The sequence below is a fragment of the Spea bombifrons genome, chromosome 13, assembly GCF_027358695.1.
Source record: "Spea bombifrons isolate aSpeBom1 chromosome 13, aSpeBom1.2.pri, whole genome shotgun sequence".
Classification (NCBI taxonomy): Eukaryota; Metazoa; Chordata; class Amphibia; order Anura; family Pelobatidae; genus Spea; species Spea bombifrons.
Genome location: NC_071099.1, coordinates 8,897,308 through 8,922,897, shown reverse-complemented (window position 1 = coordinate 8,922,897; position 25,590 = coordinate 8,897,308). Strand labels below are relative to the sequence as shown.

General features: G+C 40.7%; 1 protein-coding gene across 1 annotated transcript; it reads left to right on the top strand.

Moving 5' to 3' along the window:
• Positions 1–7,534: 7,534 nt before the first annotated feature.
• COASY (Coenzyme A synthase) lies at positions 7,535–22,695 on the top strand. Its single transcript, XM_053453458.1, has 9 exons — positions 7,535–8,380; positions 13,820–14,034; positions 14,264–14,395; positions 15,072–15,261; positions 15,890–15,954; positions 16,464–16,548; positions 17,200–17,297; positions 19,830–19,976; positions 21,808–22,695. Exons 1-9 carry the CDS (start codon positions 7,687–7,689, stop codon positions 21,895–21,897), a joined length of 1,716 nt encoding a protein of 571 aa, XP_053309433.1. The 5' UTR covers positions 7,535–7,686; the 3' UTR covers positions 21,898–22,695.
• Positions 22,696–25,590: the final 2,895 nt, after the last annotated feature.

The window sequence follows — 25,590 nt, the reverse complement described above, 5'->3', positions numbered from 1 at the left end:
AATGACAATCCCATCACACACACAAACCTCATACACTGACACACTGTTACCTCCATGTACACTGACAAATGCACACACGCACTCTTAACCATGGATAGTCACAGACATGGTTCATGGTGGACATTTTTACAATTGCTGAACTCTGAAAAGGACACCATCATTTATTTTCAATTAGACAAAATATTGAATAGTCCTCCTAGATAAAAATGTGTCAAAGTAAATTATTCTATACCCTTAAGGCCCAAAACGGTAATTGTAACGGATAGACTGTCAATATACACACATATACACTGTCTTTAAATGCCTACCTATACACACATTCATGTTTGCCCTTACTCACAAATATTCTGGCTTCCAATTGTCCTTGCAGCCACTCATATGTGCCGTTAGACACATTTGTCTAACTCTCTCTCCCCTTTCTAATACCTATCCATTTTTCATTATATCTCCCCTTTCTCTCTTTCTCACCATTTCTTTCCTTCACATTTTCGCCCCCATTTCTCGTTATCTTTCTCATTCCTCATTATTTCTCCTCCTCACCATGGCTCCCTTTTCTCACAACATTTCTCCCCTTTCTTGCTATCTCACCCCACCTCTCATCTTCCTCTTTCTCATTTTTCTTCATTGTAACCTTGTACAGTGATCGCAAGGTCTGTTCCTACAGACCTCCTTTACAGTGTTTGCAGTACTTGCTGCTTCAGTGCTGAGTGCTGGAATATGATGTCATATGCTCTCATTCAGGATCAATCAATCGTAGCATCACGAAGAAGAGCTGAAGCAGAGGTTTGTAGGAACAGACCCCACGCTCCCTTCATTTTTGGCCAGTTAGAGGGAGATCCATGATCTCTTTAACCAGCCCTGTTCCTTCAGCTCCAAACAGTCCAGCCTACATCTGGAGAGAGTGAGTGTGTTAGCATGAGTGTGTATGTGTAGGTATTAACATGAGTGCTCCTTTCCCGACCCCCAGCTAAATACTAGACTTGTGTATTTGTATTCGGACAAACATGAAAACAAACACGAAGAGAGTTTCAGTAATTTCATGTACCCAGGGAAAGAAATGTACTGAAATACTGCGTTTGGATAGAATGGGTTATACTGCAATGTTTAGGACAGACTGGCACTAAAATGGTTAAAAATCTAAAGTATTAAAATGCCCCTAGTAAAATACTTTGGAGTGTCAACTTTCAAAAAATATATACTTTTGTTTAGCAGTTTTTGTTTTTTCTGGCCGCTATCGGGGTGCAACTCCCAGCATGCCACATCTTTAAAATGTTTTATTTAGAAACAGCGAGGCACGTCATTCATATGTAACCTTGTAAGTGCCAAGATGAATGAAAATACCCGGCGTATGTATTTCCAAAAACAGGACAAATACCTAAATACACTTTTGGATTTTTTTTCCCATTAGCTCTGGTTATATATGTATATTTTATAGGTGAAACTAATTTTCCCCACATTTTAGATATTTTTCAACTAAATGATGGTATATATATATATATATATATATATATAATTATTATTTCAAAAGAAAGCGCTACTTGTGCTAAAAAATATATATAATGTGTGTGGGTGAACGAAATGAGTTAGGGGCAATCAGTGTTGAATAAAGTCATAGCACAAAAACTGCTCTGGTCATTTAGTGCAAACATGGTAAATTTAAAAAAAGGAAACCTGCAGCCATAAATATGCACTTTAATGTATATAATAGATGCATGATCCCTTTAACCCCTTCAGGACTGGGGGAGTCCTGAAGGGGTTAAAGGGATCATGCATCTATTATATACATTAAAGTGCATATTTATGGCTGCAGGTTTCCTTTTTTAAATACAATTTCTACTTAGGTTTTAAAACAGATAACAGCAAGTCATTAAATATTTACAAGCAGACTATAGTATAATACTTCTTGTTTATTGCAGGAAAACACATTCTGATTAGGGATCAAAAGACACAACGGCAGAGGACACCATCATGAATCAATGTGGTTTTTATATTGAAATTATTTTAATCTGATGTCAATGTCCCATAAAGTACATTTAATAAAGTTTCACATATAACTTGTTGTCTTAATTCTTGTGGTTAACACCTTCCCAGTTTTTTTTTGTTTTGTTTTTTTTTTTACTGACTTCACTCCCTTCATTTGAACAGTTGCAGATAGGCAACACATAAAGCAAACTTGTGCATCCAAGACGTATACACTGGCACAGGAAAGAAAATGACATGGGACAAACCAATTAAAACTGAGGGTGATAGGATCTATTATAAGTTTTATCTAACTTTCCCAGCAATTCCTATGCCTCTGTTCACACTCTGACCTCCCCTTTTGGAAACATTCCTCAAATGTTGTTTCTGAATCAAAAAATGCCCCCGGATTACAAGATGAACGACCAGGAAATGAAAATGAGTGTGGCGAAACAAAGTATACAATATATATAACCCTAAAACAGTCTGCAAACTGTGAGAAATTAAATTGAAATTAATAAATGATGAAACCTTAGCTATTAAGAGCAGCAGCTTGTGAAAAAGGCACATTTAGCCTATCTGGGAAGAAAAGAAAGCACAATGTGCGTTTTACCGCTGCCAAAGCCATAGCAACTGATGAATCATGCGTCAGACTTTGGCTTTTCTTTCCATTGAGGCTTTTTTGTTAGTGGTTCCTTTACCAATGTGATTGGCTCCTAGATGGTCATTATATCCCCTTCACGACAAAGCTCATACATGTATGGGCTCATGATGAAATGCATTTGCAACAAAGACCATACATGTCAGGGTTGCTGTCAAATACTTGCATCGCCGCATCACAAGTAAGGCTAGCCATGGATCATGGGAGAAAACAGAGTTTAGGAAGCGATCAGCAATCGCTTCCTAAGTGTAATCGGTGTTGTTGACATGCCTCCATCTCGAGGCATTCAGCAACACAACCCCTCTAACGAAGATCAACCACAAGTGCCATCAGTGAATGGCATTGCTGCCACTCACAAGTTGGCGGCGCCAACTGACACATCAATGAGTTCACAGAATTCTCTCTAAAAGATGTTTCAAATAAAATTGAGAAAAAGTCCTTTTTTTAAATTTAATGTAATTTTTTTTATAGTAAGTAGGTTTATTGGGACCACCACTGGGTAAACCTCAGTTCTAAGGATGGACCCACCACAAAACCCCAAAAGAGCGACGTGGTGGGACTATAGCAACTCAGTTCCAAATGTCAGTGGGCATCGCCACAATTCCTAGGTCAGGCGCCAGGCAGGTAGGAAAGAAAATCCGACAAGCACAAGGGGAACACAGGGTCTATGGGCTCATAATCCTTGGGAAATCGGTGAATTACTTTGACTGAGGCGGGTAAGACATAGGAATGGGGTACAATACATACAAACAGGAACAGGGCCAGAATAATATGTGGGGCAAATAGATGGGGCTGTCACACATACCTCAACACTAACCACTAACAGATTATTAATGCTGCAGGAAACTCACATTTGACATTCATACACTGCTACCGCACTGAATCTGAATATGCTGGCTTCTACCAACAGAGAGTAGACCGGGCTGTCACCCTCATCGCCACTCTGAGTACGTCTAAGCACTTTGCCTATTCATAACAATTTTCAAAAAATACTAATGTTGGGCTGCATGCACTCCACGGGTCCTAACCAGAGCCCAGGTTTAACAGGATCTGGGTGCAGGATTATATTTGGTGCCTTCATAGGTGAGTGGCTATATTATTTGGTGGGTGCTGAAGAAAAACTTCACCTAGGCACCACTAATGCTTCCACAATGGGACACGCGGCGTCGAAAGCTGCAGCATGCTGGTGGGCATCATCCTGGCTGTACTCATGGCTCGAGTTTTGGCATGGCATTTCCTGAGACCTTGTCCCTGCCTCCTGATTCGGCGGTGACACTTCTGACTGAAGGCTCTGACACGTCTTACTGTTGCCCAATTTTGACACAACTGCAACAGCACAAAACTCAGTTAATTTAAAAGGTTTCTAAGCCAGCTAAGGGAGATCAAAGGGTCATCCCCACTCGAGAGATGAGATAAAAAAGAAAGGGGAGTGGTAGAGAGAGAAGGGAAAGTTAAAATTAAATAGGAGGATAGATAATGTGAAATGGGAGAGATGGGATACAGAACAAGAGGAAGGGAGGGGGTAAAAGAATGGGGGAAATAAAAGAAAAAAGAAAGAGGAGACGGAAAAAAGTGTGAGGTAAAGAGGTAAAGAGAAAGGGAGAAACTGGAGAGAGAAAGAAGAATAGAAATAAAGGGAAAGGGTGAGGAGATATAGAGAACAAAGAAAGATAAAAAGAAAAAAGGAGAGATCGAAAGGAGAGATAATGAGAACAATAGAAAGGAGAGATAATGAGAAGGTGGATCAAAGAAAAGTGGGAGAGCTAAGAAAGGAGAGAAGTCACAGGTAAGCAGCGGGCCCCTGCAGTTTCCCAGGCCCCCTAGAGTGGTTGTGACCCCTGCGACTGTGGTTGGATGGACATTCCCCATGCTTGCTTTAAGTCCTGTAAGTTGCGAGGTGGGGCTTCCACCGAAGTAAATTGGTGCCATGTGTTCTCCAGGTAAGCAACACACTCACAACCATCCACATGATGTAATAGAAAACGTGATTCTTTAGACCAGGCTACCTTTTTCCATTGCTCCATGTTCCAGTTCTTATGGTCACGTGCCCATTGTAGGTGCTTTCGGCAGTGGACAGGGGTCAGCATGGGCATCCTGACTGATCTGAGGCTACGCAGCCCCATCCGTAACAAACTGCGATGCACTGTGTGTTCTGACACCTTTCTATCAGAACCAGCATTAACTTTTTCAGCAATTTGAGCTTCAGTGGCTCAGACTCCCTGGTGTCTAGTGGGGGCAGCCAGTGGACTACCTGACACTTCCACTGGGGCTTCTATGACTCAGCACCAAAAAGTCATGTCACGCCGGCATTCTGTCATAGAAGCTCCGGCCGAAGTGTTCAGTAGCAGCGGAGGTTGTCTACGCACATCGCGTGCATCTCCCTCTCTGAGAGCCAGTGAGCCAGTGAGCGCTCACACAACCTTCACTGCTGCTGGCCGGCACTTCCACTGGGGCTTCTATGGCAGAGCACCGGAAGGTCATGTCACGCCAGCGCTCCGTCATAAGGGAGATTCCACAGACGTTCACTGGCTACCAGAGATGAGTATCCAGGTCTCCTGCAGCGCTGGGGGGGGGGGGGTCGGTTGGTTCTGGATCTTATAGTCAGACCTCTGTTTGAGATAAGACTATGGTATGTCTATGGAGATGGCTGTCTATGTGCTTTGTATTATACACTTGTTAGCAACATGTGTGGCTGAAACCTAAATTTAATAATTAGACCTAAGTTTAATAATTAGAAGGGTTGCCCCAATACTTTTGGCCATATAGTGTATATAAAGTATATATATATATATATATATATATATATATATATATACAGCATTTTTAAAAACCATTGGTGTACATTACAGCTCACTAATGTCTACATATTCCCCAGTTCCTACCAACCTAGGACTCAAAGTAAAGGCGTGGCTCTAGATGTCCCAAGTAAACGACTGACCCTGTTTAACCCCTTCAGTCCCCCATGGACGTACCGGTACGTCCAAAAAAGGCATCTCAAGAATCCCCTGTGGACGTAGCGGTACATCCTGCCCTTCTTGACAGCCTCGTTTGACAACCTGGTCAAATGAAAAAAAAAGATAATAATAATAATAATAATAATGAAAAAAAGAAAAAACCCTTACATGCCATTGCCCTAACAAAACATCTAAACATTATAACCCTCCAGCCCCCGTTCACAACCCCCAAACCCTTTAAGCAATAAGCATAAAAATGTTCGCTAGTTTTTACAAAATTTCTCATCCTAAATTTTTAGCTAGTTATCTAACTATGGTATCAAAAGAAAGCACCATCTCTCCTTGCAACGCGCAGGATGACTAAATGGCACCATAATTGTCCATTGCTGGACATTAGTGGGTTAAACAGGTCAATCAGAGGTCAGGATAGGTCAGGGCACTTTGGTTTTAGCGGGCTTTTGCAGCTAAAACCAGTTTTAATGTTGTCAGAATGTTAAGGCAGGTGTCCCAGGTGATTGGCTTATCATCCGTGCTTTAGCGTAAGCGTTTGAGTGAGCGATCTTTCGGCGGGAAAAGTCGCGCAGCTGAGGCGTTTTAATTTTAAATAAATAGCAGCGCGCAAGTTCAATTTTCTTACCTCATTTAAAAATCACGAAGGCTGTTGCTGTTGGAATGTCCGCCCCCCCCTTTAAATAAAAATTTTGTTTTTTAAAAAAACAATATATAGTTAACATGGGTACACTATTAACGGGAAAGGAGAATAATCGCTGAACCGACATACCGCAAAAATGGCAAAAATTGGTCTGGGCTTTGAGGTACCAAAAACCTCTGGGACTGAAAGGGGTTAAGGGATATCTTTTGAGAATATGTGCAGATAAATAATCTCTAATTCGAACAATTTTAAATCGTAACATAGCTGTGGTTGTGCTTTTTGCTTGTTACACATAAAGTTTATTGAAAGCAAAAAACGAGCAAAGAGAACTGTCAGAGGGGAGAAGGTGGAGCTTGGACAAGAATCCGGGGAGAGGTGAGTAGAGGGAAGAGGGTGAAAATGAAGGGGTAGGCAAAGAACGAATGGGGCAGTTTGCAAAACGAAAGGGGCAGTTTGCAGAACGAAATTTCAGAGTGGCATTTGTTGGCATTGATGCGCCAAGTGTTTATAGGCTGCAGTAATATTATGTACGTGTACTGTAAGTGCATAATAGTCTGCAGTATTTCTATCACATCAATCATTACCCACATGATATAATGAGAATTTTAAGGAATGTAAATTCGTAATGTAAATTGTACCGAATATTTTCTGTGATAGCGGCCATTGTTCGTGGCATTGTGTCAGACTGAGTGGCATCTTCACCAGTGCAGTCACACGAATTGTGGATAATTTTGTATTAAATGATCCTGGCTTTTCGTTGCTGCAGCTGTATTTTCTATAGTTCATATTTAGTGTTATAAAAAACATTCGTTCCATCTAGTCTGCTCAACCTTATATCACAATCAGCAAAGCTGTATGAGTTCATATATAAGTATGTAAATTGTTTAGCAGATTATGGTTTGCTTAGTTGAATATTAATGATTTTTTTTGCTGGAGCCATAAAAACATAGACGTTGTCAGCAAGAAAGAACCATTCAGCCTGCCAATTTTTCCTGATGTAAACACTCAGCCCTTAATAACTCCTTGGTTTTGTCTTAGATTCACCATAGATTTATCCTTGTTCCATACAAGTTTAAATGCCCTCACTGAATTAGACTACCCACTGATGGGAGTCTGTTCCATTGATCTGCCACCCTCTCCGTAAAATAAAATGTCCATACATTACATGAAAACCCTCTGGTTTAAGACTATAACCTATCAATCTTAAATGTCTTCTTTGAAAAAACCTTACCTCTTGCACTTTGTTAAATCCCTTTAAACATTTCAACGTTTATATCACACCTCCCCTCTCTCTTCTTTCCTCCAAGCTATTCTTCATATTTATGTGATAAAAGGTAAATGGTAAGTAACCTTACGTAACTTATGACAACCAAATCCTCATACACACAAATATAGTGATAAGCAGATTTGCTGTGTCTTTAAAACCAAATCAAAATCTCAGTTTTTGGGTTAAAATAATCATGTTTCTGTTATTCCCCTTCAGGGTGAAGCCCACAATGTCAGTTTTCCGATCCGGTGTTCTGGTCTTGACATCACCTCTCTCTGCCTTGTCCGTAAGGTTGGCACCTATCCTAGCCTCTGCAGCCAAAGTTGTGCAAGACACCCTGTATGTACATCTGCAGCCTGGGCTTCTGTTAACAGGTTCATCTCAACCTAATTCTACGTACATTCCAGCCACACCAGAAGTCTGCAACCTCATTACAAAACTCTACTCAAATGCGGATGCCCACAGGAACCTTGATGTGCGTGTTCTCTTAACTAATATTAAAAACCAAAGTAGCAGTCAGCAAATACTGTCCTCTGTGCAGAACCTTTCCCATCCCCCAGAAGTGGTTCTCACAGACTTTCAGACCAGCGACGGTGGTCAGTATAACCCAGCCAAGCAGCAACTAGAGCGTTATGCAACAAACTGCTACAGTTGCCAACCTAATTTAATATCCGTGCTGCTTTATCCTGACTATGTGCAATCAGATGAAGAAATTGTTGCAGAGGAGATGATTGACAATAGTAAAATTCTAGAAACTTATAGTGATGTAGTAGTTGGTGGAACTTTTGATCGACTACACAATGCTCACAAGATCTTGCTTAGTGTATGTAGTTTATTGGCTGAAAGGAGACTTCTCATTGGTGTTGCCGACAAAGAGCTTTTAGATGGTAAGTGAGATGTATGCTAGCAGAATATCATTAATATAGTCAAATTGGATATTTTGCTTGTTAAACAATGATTATAATATACCGTATTTGCTCGATTATAAGACGAGGTTTTTTTCAGAGCAAATGCTCTGAAAAAATACCCCTCGTCTTATAATCGAGGTTGTCTTCTAATCAGACCTCGATTAGGCTGCCAGGCTGCTTACGGTGCTTTGGTCGCGAGCAGCGTCTCTTCTTCTAGCAGCAGGAGAACAGGAAGCTAGTATAGTGTCACATAACTCTGCCTCCCCCCCTCCTTCCTCTGGGGGCGGGGCCAGAGAAGTTGCTCGCACAGCCGGGCCCCTGCAGAAGTCTTCGAGTGAGAGATCTGCAGTTCAGGTAAGGGGGTGGGGGACAGGGCCAGACTGGCCCACCGGGATACCGGGAAATTTCCCGGTGGGCCGGAAGGTCCGTGGGCTGGGCGGCCATGAAGACAGCCGCTGAGCTGCCCCCCAGGCTGCCCGAAATCTAATCAAAGCGGCCGCTGGGTGCTGATGCGGACGGCAGGCATCAGCACCCAGCAGCCGTTTGCGATGGCCGTCTTCTGATGGGAGCAGTGTGAGGGGTGAAAGCTCCGCCCCCTCGCACTGACCTTTCACCCCTCACGCTGCTCCCATCACTATGCGGCCATCAGATTGCTGGGAATGTAATCTGAACGGTCGGTGCGTGCTGATGCCGCCGGCCGCCTCTGCTTTAATACTTTTTTTTTTACTTTATATGGCGAGCCGATCCTGCTTACCATATAAATAAAAAAAAAAGTGTTAAAGTAGCTCCGGCCGGCGGCATCAGCACGCACCGGCCGTTTAGATTACATTCCCAGCAGTCTGATGGCTGCATAGTGATGGGAGCAGCGTGAGGTGGAAGCTCCGCCCCCTCGCGCTCAGACTGCTGCAGCACCGGATGTCAGGTCAGTGGCATCCTCTCAGCATAGAGGAGAACAGTGTGCAGCTACCAGGAAGTCAAGAGAAGTAGAAGGTGAGTAAAATAATGTATTTTTTGTACTGTATGTTTTTTGTATTTGTTAAAAACAAAAAAATCGGCATGTGTGTGTATGTAAGTGTGTCCCCCTAAATGCCACTCTGCCTCCAGAAATGCCTTACACCCCCCTATATGCCACTCTGTCCCATGATATGCCTTTTAACCCTCTATATGCCAGAGTTGCATATAGGGGTATAAGGCATTTCTGGATGCAGAGTGAAATATAGGGGGTCAAAAGGCATATCTGGAGGCAGAGTGGCATAAAGGGGGTTAAAAGGTATATCATGGGGCAGAGGAGCATATAGGAGGGTATAAAGCATATCGGGGAGGCAGAGTGGCATATAGGGGGCATAAGGCTTTTCTGGAGGCAGAGTGCCCCATGATATGCCTTTTAACCCCCTTCATGCCACTCTGCCTCCAGAAATGCCTTATACCCCCTATATGCCACTCTGTCCCATGATATGCCTTTTAACCCCCTATATGGCAGAGTGGCATATGGGAGGTTAGAAGGCATATCATGGGACAGAGTGGCATATAGGAGGGTTGAGGCATATCAGGGAGGCAGAGTGGCATATAGGGGGGTATAAGGCTTTTCTGGAGGCAGAGTGCCCCATGATATGCCTTTTCACCCCCTTTATGCCACTCTGCCTCCAGAAATGCCTTATACCCCCCTATATGCCACTCTGTCCCATGATATGCCTTTTAACCCCCTATATGGCAGAGTGGCATATGGGAGGTTAGAAGGCATATCATGGGACAGAGTGGCATATAGGGTATAAGGCATTTCTGGATGCAGAGTGACATATAGAGGGTCAACGGCATATCTGGAGGCAGAGTGGCATAAAGGGGGTTAAAAGGTATATCATGGGGCAGAGTGGCATATAGGGGGCATAAGGCTTTTCTGTAGGCAGAGTGCCCCATGATATGCCTTTTAACCCCCTTTATGCCACTCTGCCTCCAGAAATGCCTTATACCCCCCTATATGCAACTCTGTCCCATGATATGCCTTTTAACCCCCTATATGGCAGAGTGGCATATGGGAGGTTAGAAGGCATATCATGGGACAGAGTGGCATATAGGGTATAAGGCATTTCTGGATGCAGAGTGACATATAGGGGGTCAAAAGGCATATCTGGAGGTGGAGTGGCATATGGGGGGTAAAAGGCATTTCTGGAGGCAGAGTGACATAGGGAGTAAAAGGCATTTCTGGAGGCAGAGTGGCATATAGGAGATTAAAAGGCATATTATGGGGCAGAGTGGCATATAGGAGGGTATAAAGCATATCAGGGAGGCAGAGTGGCATATAGGGGGCATAAGGCTTTTCTGGAGGCAGAGTGCCCCATGATATGCCTTTTAACCCCCTTCATGCCACTCTGCCTCCATGAATGCCTTATACCCACTTTATGCCACTCTGTCCCATGATATGCCTTTTAACCCCCTATATGGCAGAGTGGCATATAGGGGGTTAGAAGGCATATCATGGGACAGAGTGGCATATAGGGGGTATAAGGCATTTCTGGAGGCAGAGTGGCATATAGGGGGTTAGAAGGCATATCAGGGGGCAGAGGTGCTTAACTCGGGGGTAGGTTGTCAAATGAAAGGAAATAAAAACCAAACATGTCTCAATCATAGCTTTTATTAAATATGGAAAAAAATAGTCTACATGAATTAATAAAGAAATAAAAGTTTCTTACCAGAATATCGTGAAGAATAATGTGATCAGTGTTTTGTTCCACTGAATAAAATGGAACTCTTTCATCTAAAAATGTTCGCAGTAGTAAATGTTTTGATCCCATTCTGTGTAATGTATTTTATTATTATTATTATTATTATCTTTTATTTATATAGCGCCAACAGTTTACGCAGCGCTTAATACAATACATAAATTCAAGGGATATGACAAGACAAGAATTGACAGACTAAGACAAACCGATACATTTGGTGGAGAGAGCCCTGCTCGCAAGCTTACAATCTAGAGGGAAAATGGGGTGATAAACATAAGGCATAGAGAAAGGGTGAGAGGTATTGTGGGGGTATCAATGACAAGGATGTTCTAGCAGCTAAGATGGTATGCTTCTCTGAAGAAGTGGGTTTTTAGATGTTTCTTGAATGTCGGGAGGGAGGGTGAATTCTGAAGGTTCCTTGGGAGCAGATTCCAGAGATATGGGGCAGCTCGAGTGAAATCTTGTAGACGGGAAAAGGAAGAGGTGATGAGTGAGGAGGAGAGCCTTAGCCCATGGGAGGAACGTAGGGATCGAGTAGGAGAGTATTTGCTAATGAGGTCAGAAATGTACGGAGGAGCAGTATTGTGGATGGCCTTATATGTCAGTACCAGGATCTTAAATTTAATTCTAAAGGTAATTGGGAGCCAGTGGAGGGATTCACAGAGGGGGGAAGCAGAAGAGGAGCGACGTGCAAGAAAGATGAGCCTAGCAGCGGCATTAAGGATAGACTGTAGTGGAGAGACAGTGGAATGCCAACCAGAAGAGTGTTGCAGTAGTCAAGACGGGAAATGATAAGTGAATGAACCAGAGTTTTTGTGGATTCTTGGGTGAGGAATGGGCGGATACGAGAGATGTTTTTTAGGTGCAGGCGGCAGGATCTGGCGAGGGACTGAATGTGAGGGATGAAGGAGAGGTTTGAGTCAAGGATGACCCCAAGGCATCGGGCCTGGTTAGTAGGAGAGATAGTTGTGTTAATGGTGATAGAGAATTCAGGTAGTGGAGTGGAGATGGAGGGAGGGAAGATAATGAGTTCCGTTTTAGAAAGATTAAGTTTCAGGTAGTGTTGTGACATCCATGAAGAAATATTTCATTTATTAGGGCCTTTTAACACTTTTGCTTTCTGGCATTTTAATACAAATAATGAGATAAAAAGAATGGCACATAGTGTGACTCGGGTGTGTATAAGGGGTGCGTGTGGGTATAAGAGCTTCACCGTGAGATAAACTATATGGGGCTGGTCTCCAAATTTTTCCAGGGCTGCTTTTCAGTCCCAGTCCGGCCCTGGTGGGGGAGGGTTTTTGAGCAAGTATGTGTGATTAATGGAATGAATGAGTATTTAAATGTTTGTGAATGAGTGTGTGTATGATAGCATGGATGTGTAAGGTGGGTGGTGGTGGTAGCATGGCATAGGGAGGCTGTACTCACACTCCTATCATCCCCAGGTTCCAGCATGTACTGGCTGCCTTGGCTTGAAAGGAGTGTGATTGCTGTTAGCAGTTATATATATATATACACCTCCACAAATGCCTTTTAACCCCCTGTATGCCACTCTGCCCCATGATATGCCTTTTAACTCCCTATATGCCACTCTGGCATATAGAGGGTTAAAAGGCACATCATGGGGCAGAGTGGAAAATAGGGGGTATAAGGCATTTCTGGGGGCAGATGTGCATAACTGGGGGGGGCAGGTTGGCAAATAAAAGGAAATAAAAAAAAATATATATGTTTTTCAATCATAGCTTTTATTAGATATGAAAAAATTGTTTACATGCATTCATATTTACTAGTAAAACTTTTTTTTCTATAGGGTAGTCTTATATTCAGGCTTTTTGTTTTTTTCCTAAATTAATATTTAGATTTTGGGGGGTCGTCTTATAATCAGCGTCGTCTTATAATCAAGCAAATACGGTATTATGTTGTCTGTTTTTCTTTCAGTTACTATATTTATGTTTGACCTATAATTTTGTGTGAAACATATTTTAAATATAAATTGCACACAATTATTGTAATATAGGATGAAAATGGTACGCTGCAGGTCAGATCAGTGCAGAACCAACACTGATCTGCTATGACCAGGTCATATCAGATTATCCTAAAGAATAAACACATATAAAGTCTCTCACAATGTTGTGGATTACTTCACGTTATTGCTGCTAAAGGTGGTTTTGCAAGCTATTGAATCATACGTTGTGCTTAGGTTTTTACACATGGGTTCTCCATTTTGGCTTTATTTTTATTGAATAAATCACAACACTGTGTCATTTTTCATGTGTTGTTGTTGAGGTTATAGTTACCTAATTTTAGACCTGCTTAGGAACAGATGATTATGTCCTGATATGTAAAACCATAGAATTTAAAGAGGGTGTACTTTCTTTTTTTAAGCAAAGGTAGATATAAAAATAAATGCGGACATCCCATTGCCCTAGCACCACGTGTGTGTTTTTTATATACTAGCAGTCACAGGGATTCAAGGATGTATAATTTGTACATCAAACACCTAAAAGGGGAATCTTGTGTAAACCAACATATGGTAAAAATGTGGAGAAAAGCATTTAGGTGTGTAGGGTACTAAAAAGCCGTGGTAAGGAAAGACTTAAAATGGCTCACCACTTTAAAGACTGACATCATATTATTGTTAAGTTTTAATCAATTTTTTTTTCTATATATATATTTGAATTTGATCCATATCATTTTCTTTTAGGCAAAGTTCTAAAGGAGCTGATTCAGCCTTATAAGCAGCGAGTGGAGATTATGTCTCAATTCCTAGTAGATGTGAAACCTTCTCTGCAGTATGACATTGTGCCTATATCTGACCCTTTTGGGCCTTCAGTCACAGACCCAGAGCTGAAATGCATTGTGGTCAGCGAAGAAACACGACGTGGAGCAGTGTCTGTAAACAACAGGCGCCTGGAAAATGTAATTATCATGTATTCATAAATTCATTTTGAAGCCTGTATGGTTAGTATAGCTATCTGGTAAAATTCTGATGCATCATCTCACCGACCTACTGATATATATTTCTCCCTGCCTGATCCACTCTGCGTACCATAGTATCTGGATACTAAGTATTTTAAGTATCTAAGTATCATAGTTTGTAAAAAAAAAATATTGCCTTCACGTTTTTTTTTTCCTCCCCCTCATCTAGGCACTTTCAGAATTGGCAGTTTATGAGATTCAGCTGGTTAAAGACCCTCTTCATTCTGTCAATGAGGAAGACAAAATCAGTTCATCTAGTTTAAGGAACAGGCTACTGGGGACATTGCTCATTCCTTCAACTGTAAGTGTAAGAACATGCTATCTTCATTATTCGCTGCATGTTTCCTGGTTTCCTTTCCACTTTTAGTTTCCCTTGACCATATCGCTGGCTCAGCGCTCGAGGCTACCCTCCCTGTGTCAGGCAGTGCTGGTCATGTGACACCACACAACGAATAGCAGCACATGATATAAGCAGAGGAGCCACAAGTGGTGAGCCAGTGCTGGAGTCCAGGCAAAGCGACTGTAAATCGAAAATTGACTCTGGTTACGTTCATAAAAATCCAATATAATAATGCTATTTACAACCATTTTAAAGGAATTTCAGTGACCTGTAGAAGGAAATGTGAATATTTATTCACTAGCTAGTAAGGGATATTAAATAAACATGTTACGTGCTTCCTGAGTTACAATAATGAACTATGAAGTATTTCCTTTATGCTTCTATCTGACTGATAACCAACAACCGTCCATACTTAATAGTGCAAATAGTTAAATGGAGTATCACTATTTCTCGTATGTAATTCTAGGGTTTAGAGGACATTCCAGCTATCATTGTGCTTTAGTGCATATGAATTCCACAGTTTGCTTTGTATTCGGTTTTTGCTGTGTATTATACAATTTATAGTCCGTTTGCCTTCTCTGTATGATTGCAGTTGTTATCCACTACTGTTGGCTGTAAATTCATTTTACTTTTGTAGGGGAATCCCAACATTTCTGCAAAGCCGTATGTGATTGGACTGACAGGAGGCAGTGGCAGTGGAAAGTCTTCTGTTGCAAAACGTCTGGAGGCCATGGGAGCTACCATAATAGATTGTGATAAATTGGGACACCTAAGCTACAAACCAGGAGGACCAGCCTATCAGAAAGTTGTTGATGAGTTTGGTACAGGTATGGGACATATTTATATGTAAGCATATTTTTATAATATTGTTTGACTGTATTCATTCTACAAGCCAAATAGGTCTTCAGTTAATCCAGTTAACTCATGGCACCATAACCAGTCTCAATCACATAATGTTGGTAAATACATCCATATCTGGTAGGATGAGAACTTTCCCTTTTGTTTGCACTGCAGCCCCCCCCCACACAATCTCAAGCATATCGCTAAGAACAATTAGTTATAAGCTTGGCAAGAGCACGGTTCTGTTAGAGAGAATGTTTGCTAGAGTGGATAAGTGGCTCACAAAAAACCTAGCCCCTAGCTGGCCCCTGATCCTGGTTAATTTAAGAAATCCACATTGGCAGTAAGCATTCCATTAGCACTAGGTTACTAGTGCATCTTTCTATCTTTGTAAAGGCAACCCATTTTTGACACATCTGTAACTATGTACCAATGTTACGTCTTATTGTAAATACCACATATGTTTTGCTTCTGGGAAAAGTCAATTGGAGCCCAGCCTTTTCCTCATCAGGCTGTCAATAGAACCCCTTCTTCAAACCTAAACTCCTGAAAATTCCAGTTACAGCACACCTGTATGACATTTTTTTAGTAATACACTTCACACTTTTTCAACAGATATACTTTGTGCAGATGGCACGATTGATAGAAAAGCAATTGGGAGCAGAGTGTTTTCCAGCAAGGTAACTTGATGTGGATATGTAACCAATATAGGTGTGATTTCTGATAAAATTTGTTTGTTTTTTTTTCTTCTTGCTGCTGTCCTTTAAAACCAGTGAAAATGTTGGTTTTAATTATTTTATTTAAATTTTGTAACGGTATGTAAATATAAATAAAAAGGCTCATCTGAGATTGTATTTGCTGTAATCGGATGCACGTAGTCAACTGGTGATGTAGGTGCAGTTTTCAAGCATACCAGGCATGATATAGGCTAGTTTCCATTCCATAGGTAAATATAATATGTGATTGTATTGCAACCCTACCGTTTACAATAAAAAAGTGATGAAAAAAACATATATATAGGCATGTTGGGATAAAATATAGCACATTCATTTTTCATTTATCTATTTGTTTCCATTGCAATCATTTGGTGTATAGCTATTAAATTATAGGTTAATGTCTGGAACTGAATCCCGCCTATTATGTGAAAAATAAACACACATAGAGCTGTTTAACTCTTTGTTTCTTCTAGGACCAATTAAAGCGACTGACAGATATTGTATGGCCAGCTATAGCCGATCTAGTGAAAGAAGCATTGGTAGAGGCTGCTGCACAAGGTAACTGCATTTCATTAGAAGTAGAACATCAAAGAGAAACTTACATGAACATTAAAGGAAACAACAAAATAATAATTTGAACAATTTAAAGTACTGTATCCCATACTGGAGTGATTTGTTTTACATTTTACTACTAAAACTAGGTCTCATGGCAGAGCTTCTTCATATTTGCATAAAATGATTGTCCTTGATCCACATATTTACAGTGTGATTATCTTTTGGAAACAAATCACATTTTGTATGCTGTGGAGTAGATTTATTCTGTTCAGACCTTAGGTGCTATTACTGACACTTCAGTTAATTTTAATTAGTTGCCAGATTCACAGTAGAACATTAGGGACATAACCTTAAAGTATCTTCCATGACAAGAAGCATCTAATGGGTATATGCACCACAGTTCCAAAAGTACGTGTGAACAATGCAGTGAGAAAAGGTTCAAAGATTTTGTAGGCTGAGACAGGGAAGAGGCAGACATATCTAGGAGTGTCTGCTGACTCTCACTTTTGTAACTTTGCATAGACCATTAATTTCATAAAATGACAATTACTCAATTATCAAATTTCGCTGGTTCAGACAAAATGTTTAAAGCAGTTAGAAATTCAACAGTCACCCGGCAACCATTTTATTATTTTCATTATGACTTTTATTCAGGTGTTTCTGTATGTGTGCTCGATGCTGCTGTTCTCCTGGAGGCTGGGTGGAATGATATGGTCCATGAGGTGTGGACAGTCCTCATACCAGAAAAAGAGGTACGTGTCCTAACTTTTTTCCTTAGATTAGAGGATATATATGCTGTTTATCCATCAAATAAACAAAACTACTTTTTGTCCTTTAGATAGCAAAAAAGAAAGCACCGCTACTACAATTACCTGTAATGGGAGCTTTTAAATAGAGATAAAAATCAACCACAATATCAGCCCCAAAATGACTCAGTAAAGCCATGGATCATTTATTTAAATGAAAAAGCTTGAAGAGCGAGATCTAGAACAAAAAAGCTATACAGCGCTGTACTGAATTCTGGTGGTATTCCACAGTTCTGTACAATGATGGTATACACATATTTAACATATTTAAGTAGAATAAAAAGGAGGGTTATGCTTGCTAAAGCTTAGCATCTATTGGTGTGTAATATATTTTAAATTGCTTCAGCCAAACCTGTTGTTTTTAAAGACACTTTGTCAGAGGCATCAGAGTGAGACATGTAAACAGTCTTCTAAATTGGTCCCTTTGATATTATAGCGTAAAAAACAAGCTTGTTATTATGAATCCATTAGGAATATGATTGTCTCACAACACAAGTAAAGAACACACCTACAGGTCAATTTAAGTATATTCAAATTCCACACATTCATTAAAATGAAAACAAGGCGGAATTTTTCAGGGATACCTTTAATGGCATACCTATTCATGTGTAATTCACTATTTCTTTAACAGACACATAAACAATAACAGTTGTAACATACACAGTACATTGTAGCCCAGGGATAACACCAACTTTGGCGTTTGCTGTATATTCACACCATTCAAAATGTATAGCACAATATATACAAGCTTCGATTTCTAAGTAGAATAAATAATTACAGTGGTTCTCATAGGATCTTCTAACTTGCCTCGGAAATCCCAGACTGCTCACACATAAACACATAATATTGCTTTCATGTTACTGATGCACTAGATGATCTCATCATCATTAACCCCTTCAATCCCAGGGGTTTTTGGTACCTCAAAGCCCAGAGCAATTTTGCCATTTTTGGGGTATGTCGGTTTAGCGATTATTCTCTGTTCCTGTGAATAGTGTACCCATGTAAACTATATATTGTTTTTTCAAGGAGAGATAGAGCTTTCGTTTGATACCATAGTTGGATGATTAGCTGAAAATTTAGAATGAGAAATTTAGTAAAAACTAGCGAAGATTAGAAAAATAAACTAATTTTTTTTTACATTTTCCCTCTGAATCCTCACAAAATTAGGTAAAGTGATGGGAAATCCCCTCCAAGTTTATTAATTCAGGTGTCCTGATTTCAGAAATACCTAATTTATATAGATTTTCCAGACTTTCCCAGCACCAGGGAGCATACTATTAGGTGTACAATTTTGTATAATTTTTATGCCTATGGCTTAACCGGTTTGGGGGTTGTGAACGGGGGCAGGAGGGTTATACTGGCTAGATGTTATGCTAGGGCAATGGGATGTAAGGTTTTTTTAAGAATTTTTTTTATTATCTTTTTTTATATATTTTTTTTTAAAAAAATGTTATTTAAATTTTTTTACATTTTTTGTATTTTTTATTTTTTTTACACAGTAATGGTAAGAGGTCCTCCTAGGGACCTCCTGAACATGCCAGTGATGTCACAGTGACATCACAGCTCACATTATAATTTTTTTTTGTATTATTTATATTATTATTTTAATGATTTATTTAATATTCTTTTTTAAATGAATTAACTTTTTTTTTTTTCAGCTTTTCCGTTTCAGGACGGGAGGGGGGGTGAGAGAGATGGTCTCTCACTCCCCCTCCCCGCGATCCCCCTGTACCGATCACACTGTGATCTCTATGCAGGTCCTCACAGACCTGCATAGAGATCGTAGCGTCTCTGTGCCTCATCGGAGGGCAGGATATCCCCGCAGGGGATATCCTGTCCTCCGATGACCTTCCGGGTTACATCAGCAGTGACGCAACCCGGAAGGGAATGCCCGATCGCGCGTTTGAAACTGCGCGATCGGGCAGTTTACCGGTAACAGCTTACCGGCTTTCATGCCGGAAGCTGTTACAGGCGATCGGACAGCAGAAAGCCGGCAAAGCCAGCTTCTGCTGTCAGTGGGGAGTCCAGGCTGTCAAACGACAGCCTGGTCTCCCGTGCAGCGGCAGGGATGTGTCCCTGACGCTGCACGAAGGGCTGGACGTACCGGGACGTCTATAGGGGTTTCTTTGTGGGCGTTTTTTGGACGTCCCGGTACGTCTATAGGGGAACGAAGGGGTTAAACATCCTGAATAAATAAACTCTAGGCACCTTACAGTGCTAATTTTCTGTGGTTATAGTAGAAATCTATCCTGGCATTTAAGTAAACCACTGCAAAGAAGCATATGAAGTAGATAAAATATACGTCAGTGTAGAAATTAACATAACAAGATGGAAATTGAGAGTATGAATAAAACAATTACTTCTTGCCAATTTGTGTTGCATGGATAGAAATTTTGTGAACAAGCTTATATTTGATACCACTGTCTGGCAAACACATTCATTTTTCATCTATAGTACTCTACTACTACTCTTTTATAGGCTGTAATAAGAATAATGAACAGAGATGGTGCCAGTGAGGAAGCAGCTAAAAGCAGACTAGCCAACCAAATGACAAACTGTGAAAGGGTACAAATGTCCAATGTAGTTCTCTGCACTCTGTGGGAGCCGGAAGTCACACAGAAACAGGTAAGACATGATCCCCAATTGTATAATATACAATAAATAATTGTTAAACATCATCTGTGTTGGCAAAGTACAGGACCAATCTCAAATCAATATCAGCTCAGCTCCACAGTCATCAGAGTCTCTCTATATAAACCTGTACCAGGGGGAAAATTAGAAGAAACTTATCCCCTGTAGGTAAGGAGGAGGCTGGCTGTCAGGCCTCTCCAGTGACCCCAGTGATGTAGGGTTCCGTCACATGGACATGATGGCATCATACAGTTGCTGCAGATTTGTCGGCTGCACATCCATGATGCGAATCTCCTGTCCACCACATCCCAAAGGTGCTCTATTGGATTGAGATCTGGTGACTGTGGAGGCCATTGGACTACAGTGAACTAATTGTCATGTTCAAGAAACCAGTGTGAGTGTTGTGACATGGTGCATTATCCTGCTGGAAGTAGCCATCAGAAGATGGGTACACTGTGGTCATAAAGGGATGGACATGGTCAGCAACAATACTCAGGTGGGCTGTCACATTTAAATGATGCTCAATTGGTATTAAGGGGCCCAAAATGTGCCACAAAATTGTCCCCCACACCATTACACCACTACCACCAGCCTGAACCGTCCATACAAGGCAAGATGGATCCATGCTTTCATGTTGTTTAAGTCTGACCCTGCAACCTGAATGTCGCAGCTGGAATCGAGACTGATCAGACCAGGCAACGTTCTTCCAGTCTTCCATTGTCCAATTTTGGTGAGCCTGTGCCAATTGTAGCCTTAGTTTCCTGTTCTTAGCTGACAGGAGTGGTAACAGATGTGGTCTTCTGCTGCTGGAGCCCATCTGCTTCAAGGTTCGATGTGTTGTGTGTTCAGAGATGGTATTCTGTGTACCTTGTGTACAACCAGTGGTTATTTGAGTTGCTGTTGCCTTTCTGTCATCTCGAACCAGTCTGCCCATTCTCCTCTCACCTCTGAAATCAACAAGGCATTTTCATTTTCTTCCACACAACTGCCGCTCACTGGATATTTTCTCTTTTTCGGACCATTCTCTGTAAACCCTAGAAATGGTTGTGTGCGAAAATCCCAGTAGATCAGCAGTTTCTGAAATACTCAAACCAGCCTTGTCTGTCACCAACAAAGGTGCCACATTCAAAGTCACTTAAATCCCCACTCTGATGCAGGAAGTTGTCTTGACCACGTGTACATGCCTAAATGCATTGCGTTGCTGCCATGTGATTGGCTGATTAGCTATTTGTGTTAAGCAATTGAACAGGTGTACCTAATAATAGGGAGTGTATTTATCATCTAGAAAATGAGGAATTAGAAAAGCACAAAATATGCCAATTTTAGACAGATTCATTTTCTGGTTATGTGCATTGCTTAGGATTTTTGTGCGGGTTACATGCAATTGCATAGTCACCAAAACTTATTCAGCTGCATCTCTAGATGACATCAATACCCCACATGCCAAGTTTTTTTTGGGAGGGGGCACTTTTACCTGGTGTTGTGTGTGTGTGTGTGTGTGTGTGTGAAAATATATATATATTACACACACACACACACACACACTATTGCAGGTCTAAACTGAAATGAGCCTAATTAAATGCAAAACTTATTTTTAAAGCATGGGTTTAACACCACCTGAGATACCACCTTTGTGATAGGTAGGTTTGCCATTTTGTGTAAGAACAACGGAATTGCATAAATGTTAAGCTAACGCTTAATAATAAATTATGCTGTATAAAAAAAACTCGCCAATGCTAAAAAGACTTTCATGTTATTTTCTAATGTAGATGTGCTTTTAGCGTGCTCTTTCCCTAATTATCCTACTTATTTTGCTGTCTTTCAGGTTCAGAAAGCATGGAACCTTCTCCAAAAACGACTAAAACAAGAGACAAGCTTTCCCAATGACAAACCTGTTTTAAAGTCCAGGTTTTAAACATATGTATGAACAGAATCTAGTTACTTATACTTCACTGGGAATGATATCATGCAGCTATTTTAACACATAAGCTGCCAAAACACCTTATTTTATTATACAGAAATGTTAGTCTGATGAGTTTGTTCTGAGAGGTAATTTTATTGTTGACATTTCTAAGAGAAATTGTTTAATTGATTAAGAGTCCCATGTAATTTGTGGAAGAGGTAATTGCATTGAGTTGGACCCTCTGGTCCTAAAGATAGTACTAGGGGTCTACTAATGTTTTAGGTTTTTGGTAGTCTCAGATAACTACAGATCAGTTCTCTAGAGTGGTGGTAAGACATGAGAAATATACCATATAACATAAATGAAGATAGATTAAATGTTCTCAGCATCGGTTCTTAGGTAGCCTCAACTGTTCTGGCTGTCATACAATTATTAAAGATCGGTCTGTACTCATGTCAGGGTAAATAGAAATTTTGCACTCTGCGACACAGGGGAGGATGCTTGTAGACTGGAGCTGAGGAACTTAGTGATAAACTACAACTCCCACGAGCCTTGGTGAGACTGTATGCAGGCATCATGTGTAGAGTTTTAAGAACACATACAGTGTTTTAGGAAATAAACTGATTTTTATTTTTAAGAGTTTTTAAAATGATTTCAGCTGTGACAAAAGCTGAAATCATTGAATTTAGTAGCATTCATGAGATTTGTGTATAATTGTAAAACTCCCAAGTTCAGTGGATGTTGACAAGAAATAATGATGGGATATGTCAGTTCATTAAAGCAAAGACGATAAAAGCTTCTAGAAGCAAATCGTGTGGTTGTCATGTGATGTAAGCATCAAGACACGTAATTTAAAAAAAAGACTATCGGCATCATAGTAAACAATTTTGGCCTTCATTTTGGACCAACAGTTTTCTGTCATTCTGTCTGCACAAGGCTTCACACACTGACTTCCTCCAGTTTTGTTAAAACAGTAATAGAACACACGTAGTGCGGTATATGTGGCCTCCACTCACATAATTAGAACAACAAAACTTGCATTTCTGGTTATCTGCTTATCTTCAGGGAAGAAGCCAACCATATTTTAAGAAAAAAAAATGTTTTTTTAAAAAATGAAATAAAAAAATGTGTTTAATTCCCTTGAGTCCCCTTGTAACTTTACCAACTGTCAATTTAGGCAAATGTGTTGAGCATATTTTGAAAAGCATTGTCTTACACTGTGTTGTGTTTCAACAAGGTCTAACATATTTTAATCAGCAAACATCTCCCAACACAAATTACAAAAGTAAAATATGTTACCCTATCTGAAAGAGTACTTCCTTTAAATATGTTGTATGTGTACCTAAAAAAGTATACATAACCAGTGCAAATGGAGAGAAAAAAAACTCCAAAATGCAGAGTTAGGCCCCTATAGTGGTCAAAATAGAAGAAATGTTTCACAAAACTAAAGTTGATGTCTCAAAGTGTTTTACTAGTGGCATTTTAACACTTTTAACAAACCCATTCTGAATTTTCATATGTATGAGGGCATAATGGCCTGTTTCGTGCAGCTTCTTCCACACCAGCACCTTCCAAAATTGGTGTAACAAAAAAGAAAATACCGTATTTGCTCGATTTATAAGACGACCCCCCAAAATCTGAATATTAATTTAGGAAAAAAAGAAAAAGCCTGAATATAAGACTACCCTATAGGAAAAAAGTTTTACCAGTAAATATTAATTCATGTAAACTAATTTTCATATTTAATAAAAGCTATGATTGAGAAAAATATATATTTTTATTTCCTTTTATTTGCCAACCTGGCCCCCCCAGTTATGCACATCTGCCCCCAGGCTTGCCACTCTGCCCCCAGAAATGCCTTATACCCCCTATTTGCCACTCTGCCCCATGATGTGCCTTTTAACCCTCTATATGCCACTCTGCCTCCAGAAATGTCTTATACCCTCCTATATGCCACTGTGCCCCATGATATGCCTTTTAACCCCTATATGCCCCTCTGCCCCATGATATGCCTTATACCCCTATATGCCACTCTGGCATATAGGGGGTTAAAAGGCATATCATGGGGCAGAGGGGCATATAGGGGGTTAAAAGGCATATCAGAAATGTCTTATACCCTCCTATATGCCACTGTGCCCCATGATATGCCTTTTAACCCCCTATATGCCCCTTTGCCCCATGATATGCCTTATACCCCTATATGCCACTCTGGCATATAGGGGGTTAAAAGGCATTTCATGGGGCTGAGTGGCATATAGGGGGTTAAAATGCATTTCTGGAGATATATATATATATACTGCTAACAGCAATCACACTCCTATCAAGCCAAGGCAGCCAGTACATGCTGGAACCTGGGGATGTTAGAAGTGTGATTACAGCCTACCTATGCCATGCTACCACCCCCACCCCCCTTACACATCCATGCTATCACACACACACTCATTCACAAACATTTAAATACTCATTCATTCCATTAATCACACATACATACACACGCTCACCCCCCCCCTTACCTGAACTGCAGATCTCCCACTCGCAGACTTCTGCAGGGGCCCGGCTGTGCGAGCAACTTCTCTGGCCCCGCCCCCAGAGGAAGGAGGGGGGAGGTAGAGTTATGTGAGGACTGTGCTAGCTTCCTTTTTCCTGCTGCTAATAGCAGAGACGCTGCTCGCGATCAAAGCCCGGTAAGCAGCACGGCCGAAGCAGAATGAGGTCTGATTAGAAGACGAGGGCTATTTTTCAGAGCATTTGCTCTGGAAAAAACCTCGTCTTATAATCGAGCAAATACGGTATTTTTCCCGTGCACTTCGCATTTGCACTTTGTTTCTGTTTTGATCAGTGAATATGTAAAAAAAACAAATTCTTGATTTGTATTCAGCAACACCCCAAAGTACAATACATCACATACATGGGTAAGTCATGTTTCTCAAATGTTGCGGGAGTCAAAATTGGAACATGTGCGTTTTACTTTTCAAAAGTTACATTTTGACAGGTTACTTTATGTGAATGGTGTCTCATTTGAGAGGTCCAGGGCTGGACTGGGAATAAAAAGCAGCCCTGGAAATATTTGGACATCAGCCCCTTGTATTGTATTGTGTGGCCCACATGCCGCAACCCTTACACATGCCTATCTGAGCCACACTATTTACCATCCATATAGCTATAAATCATTATTTTTAAAATTATGTTAAATAGTTCCTTTATGATAACAGAAGACTAAATTATTATTAAAATTCCAGGAACCAAACGTGTTAACAGGTCCAGATAATCCATATGTATTGAATAAAGATGACAACAGTGCTGGGCTGATAATATAGGATAGAATCTTATGTGTTGGGATCGGGAGAACATTAGTACACTGAAAAGTCATCATACATCTGAAGCCACAATGTAGTGTGTTCAGGAGGGCGTTTTATCTCTGGATAAGTAAAAATTAAATAGTTCTATTTATTCCTACAGTAAGTAAAGTGCCAGGAAACAGATGAGAAAACACATACCATGACAGGTTCTGCCACACAGACACCCAAACACACACACACACACACACACACTAGGACAGGCTCTGCCATGCCGACACCCAAACACACACAAACCCTAACACACACCAGGACAGGCTTTGCCACACCGACAGCCAAACACACACACACACACACCAGGACAGGCTCTGCCACACTGACACCCAAACACACACACACACACACACCA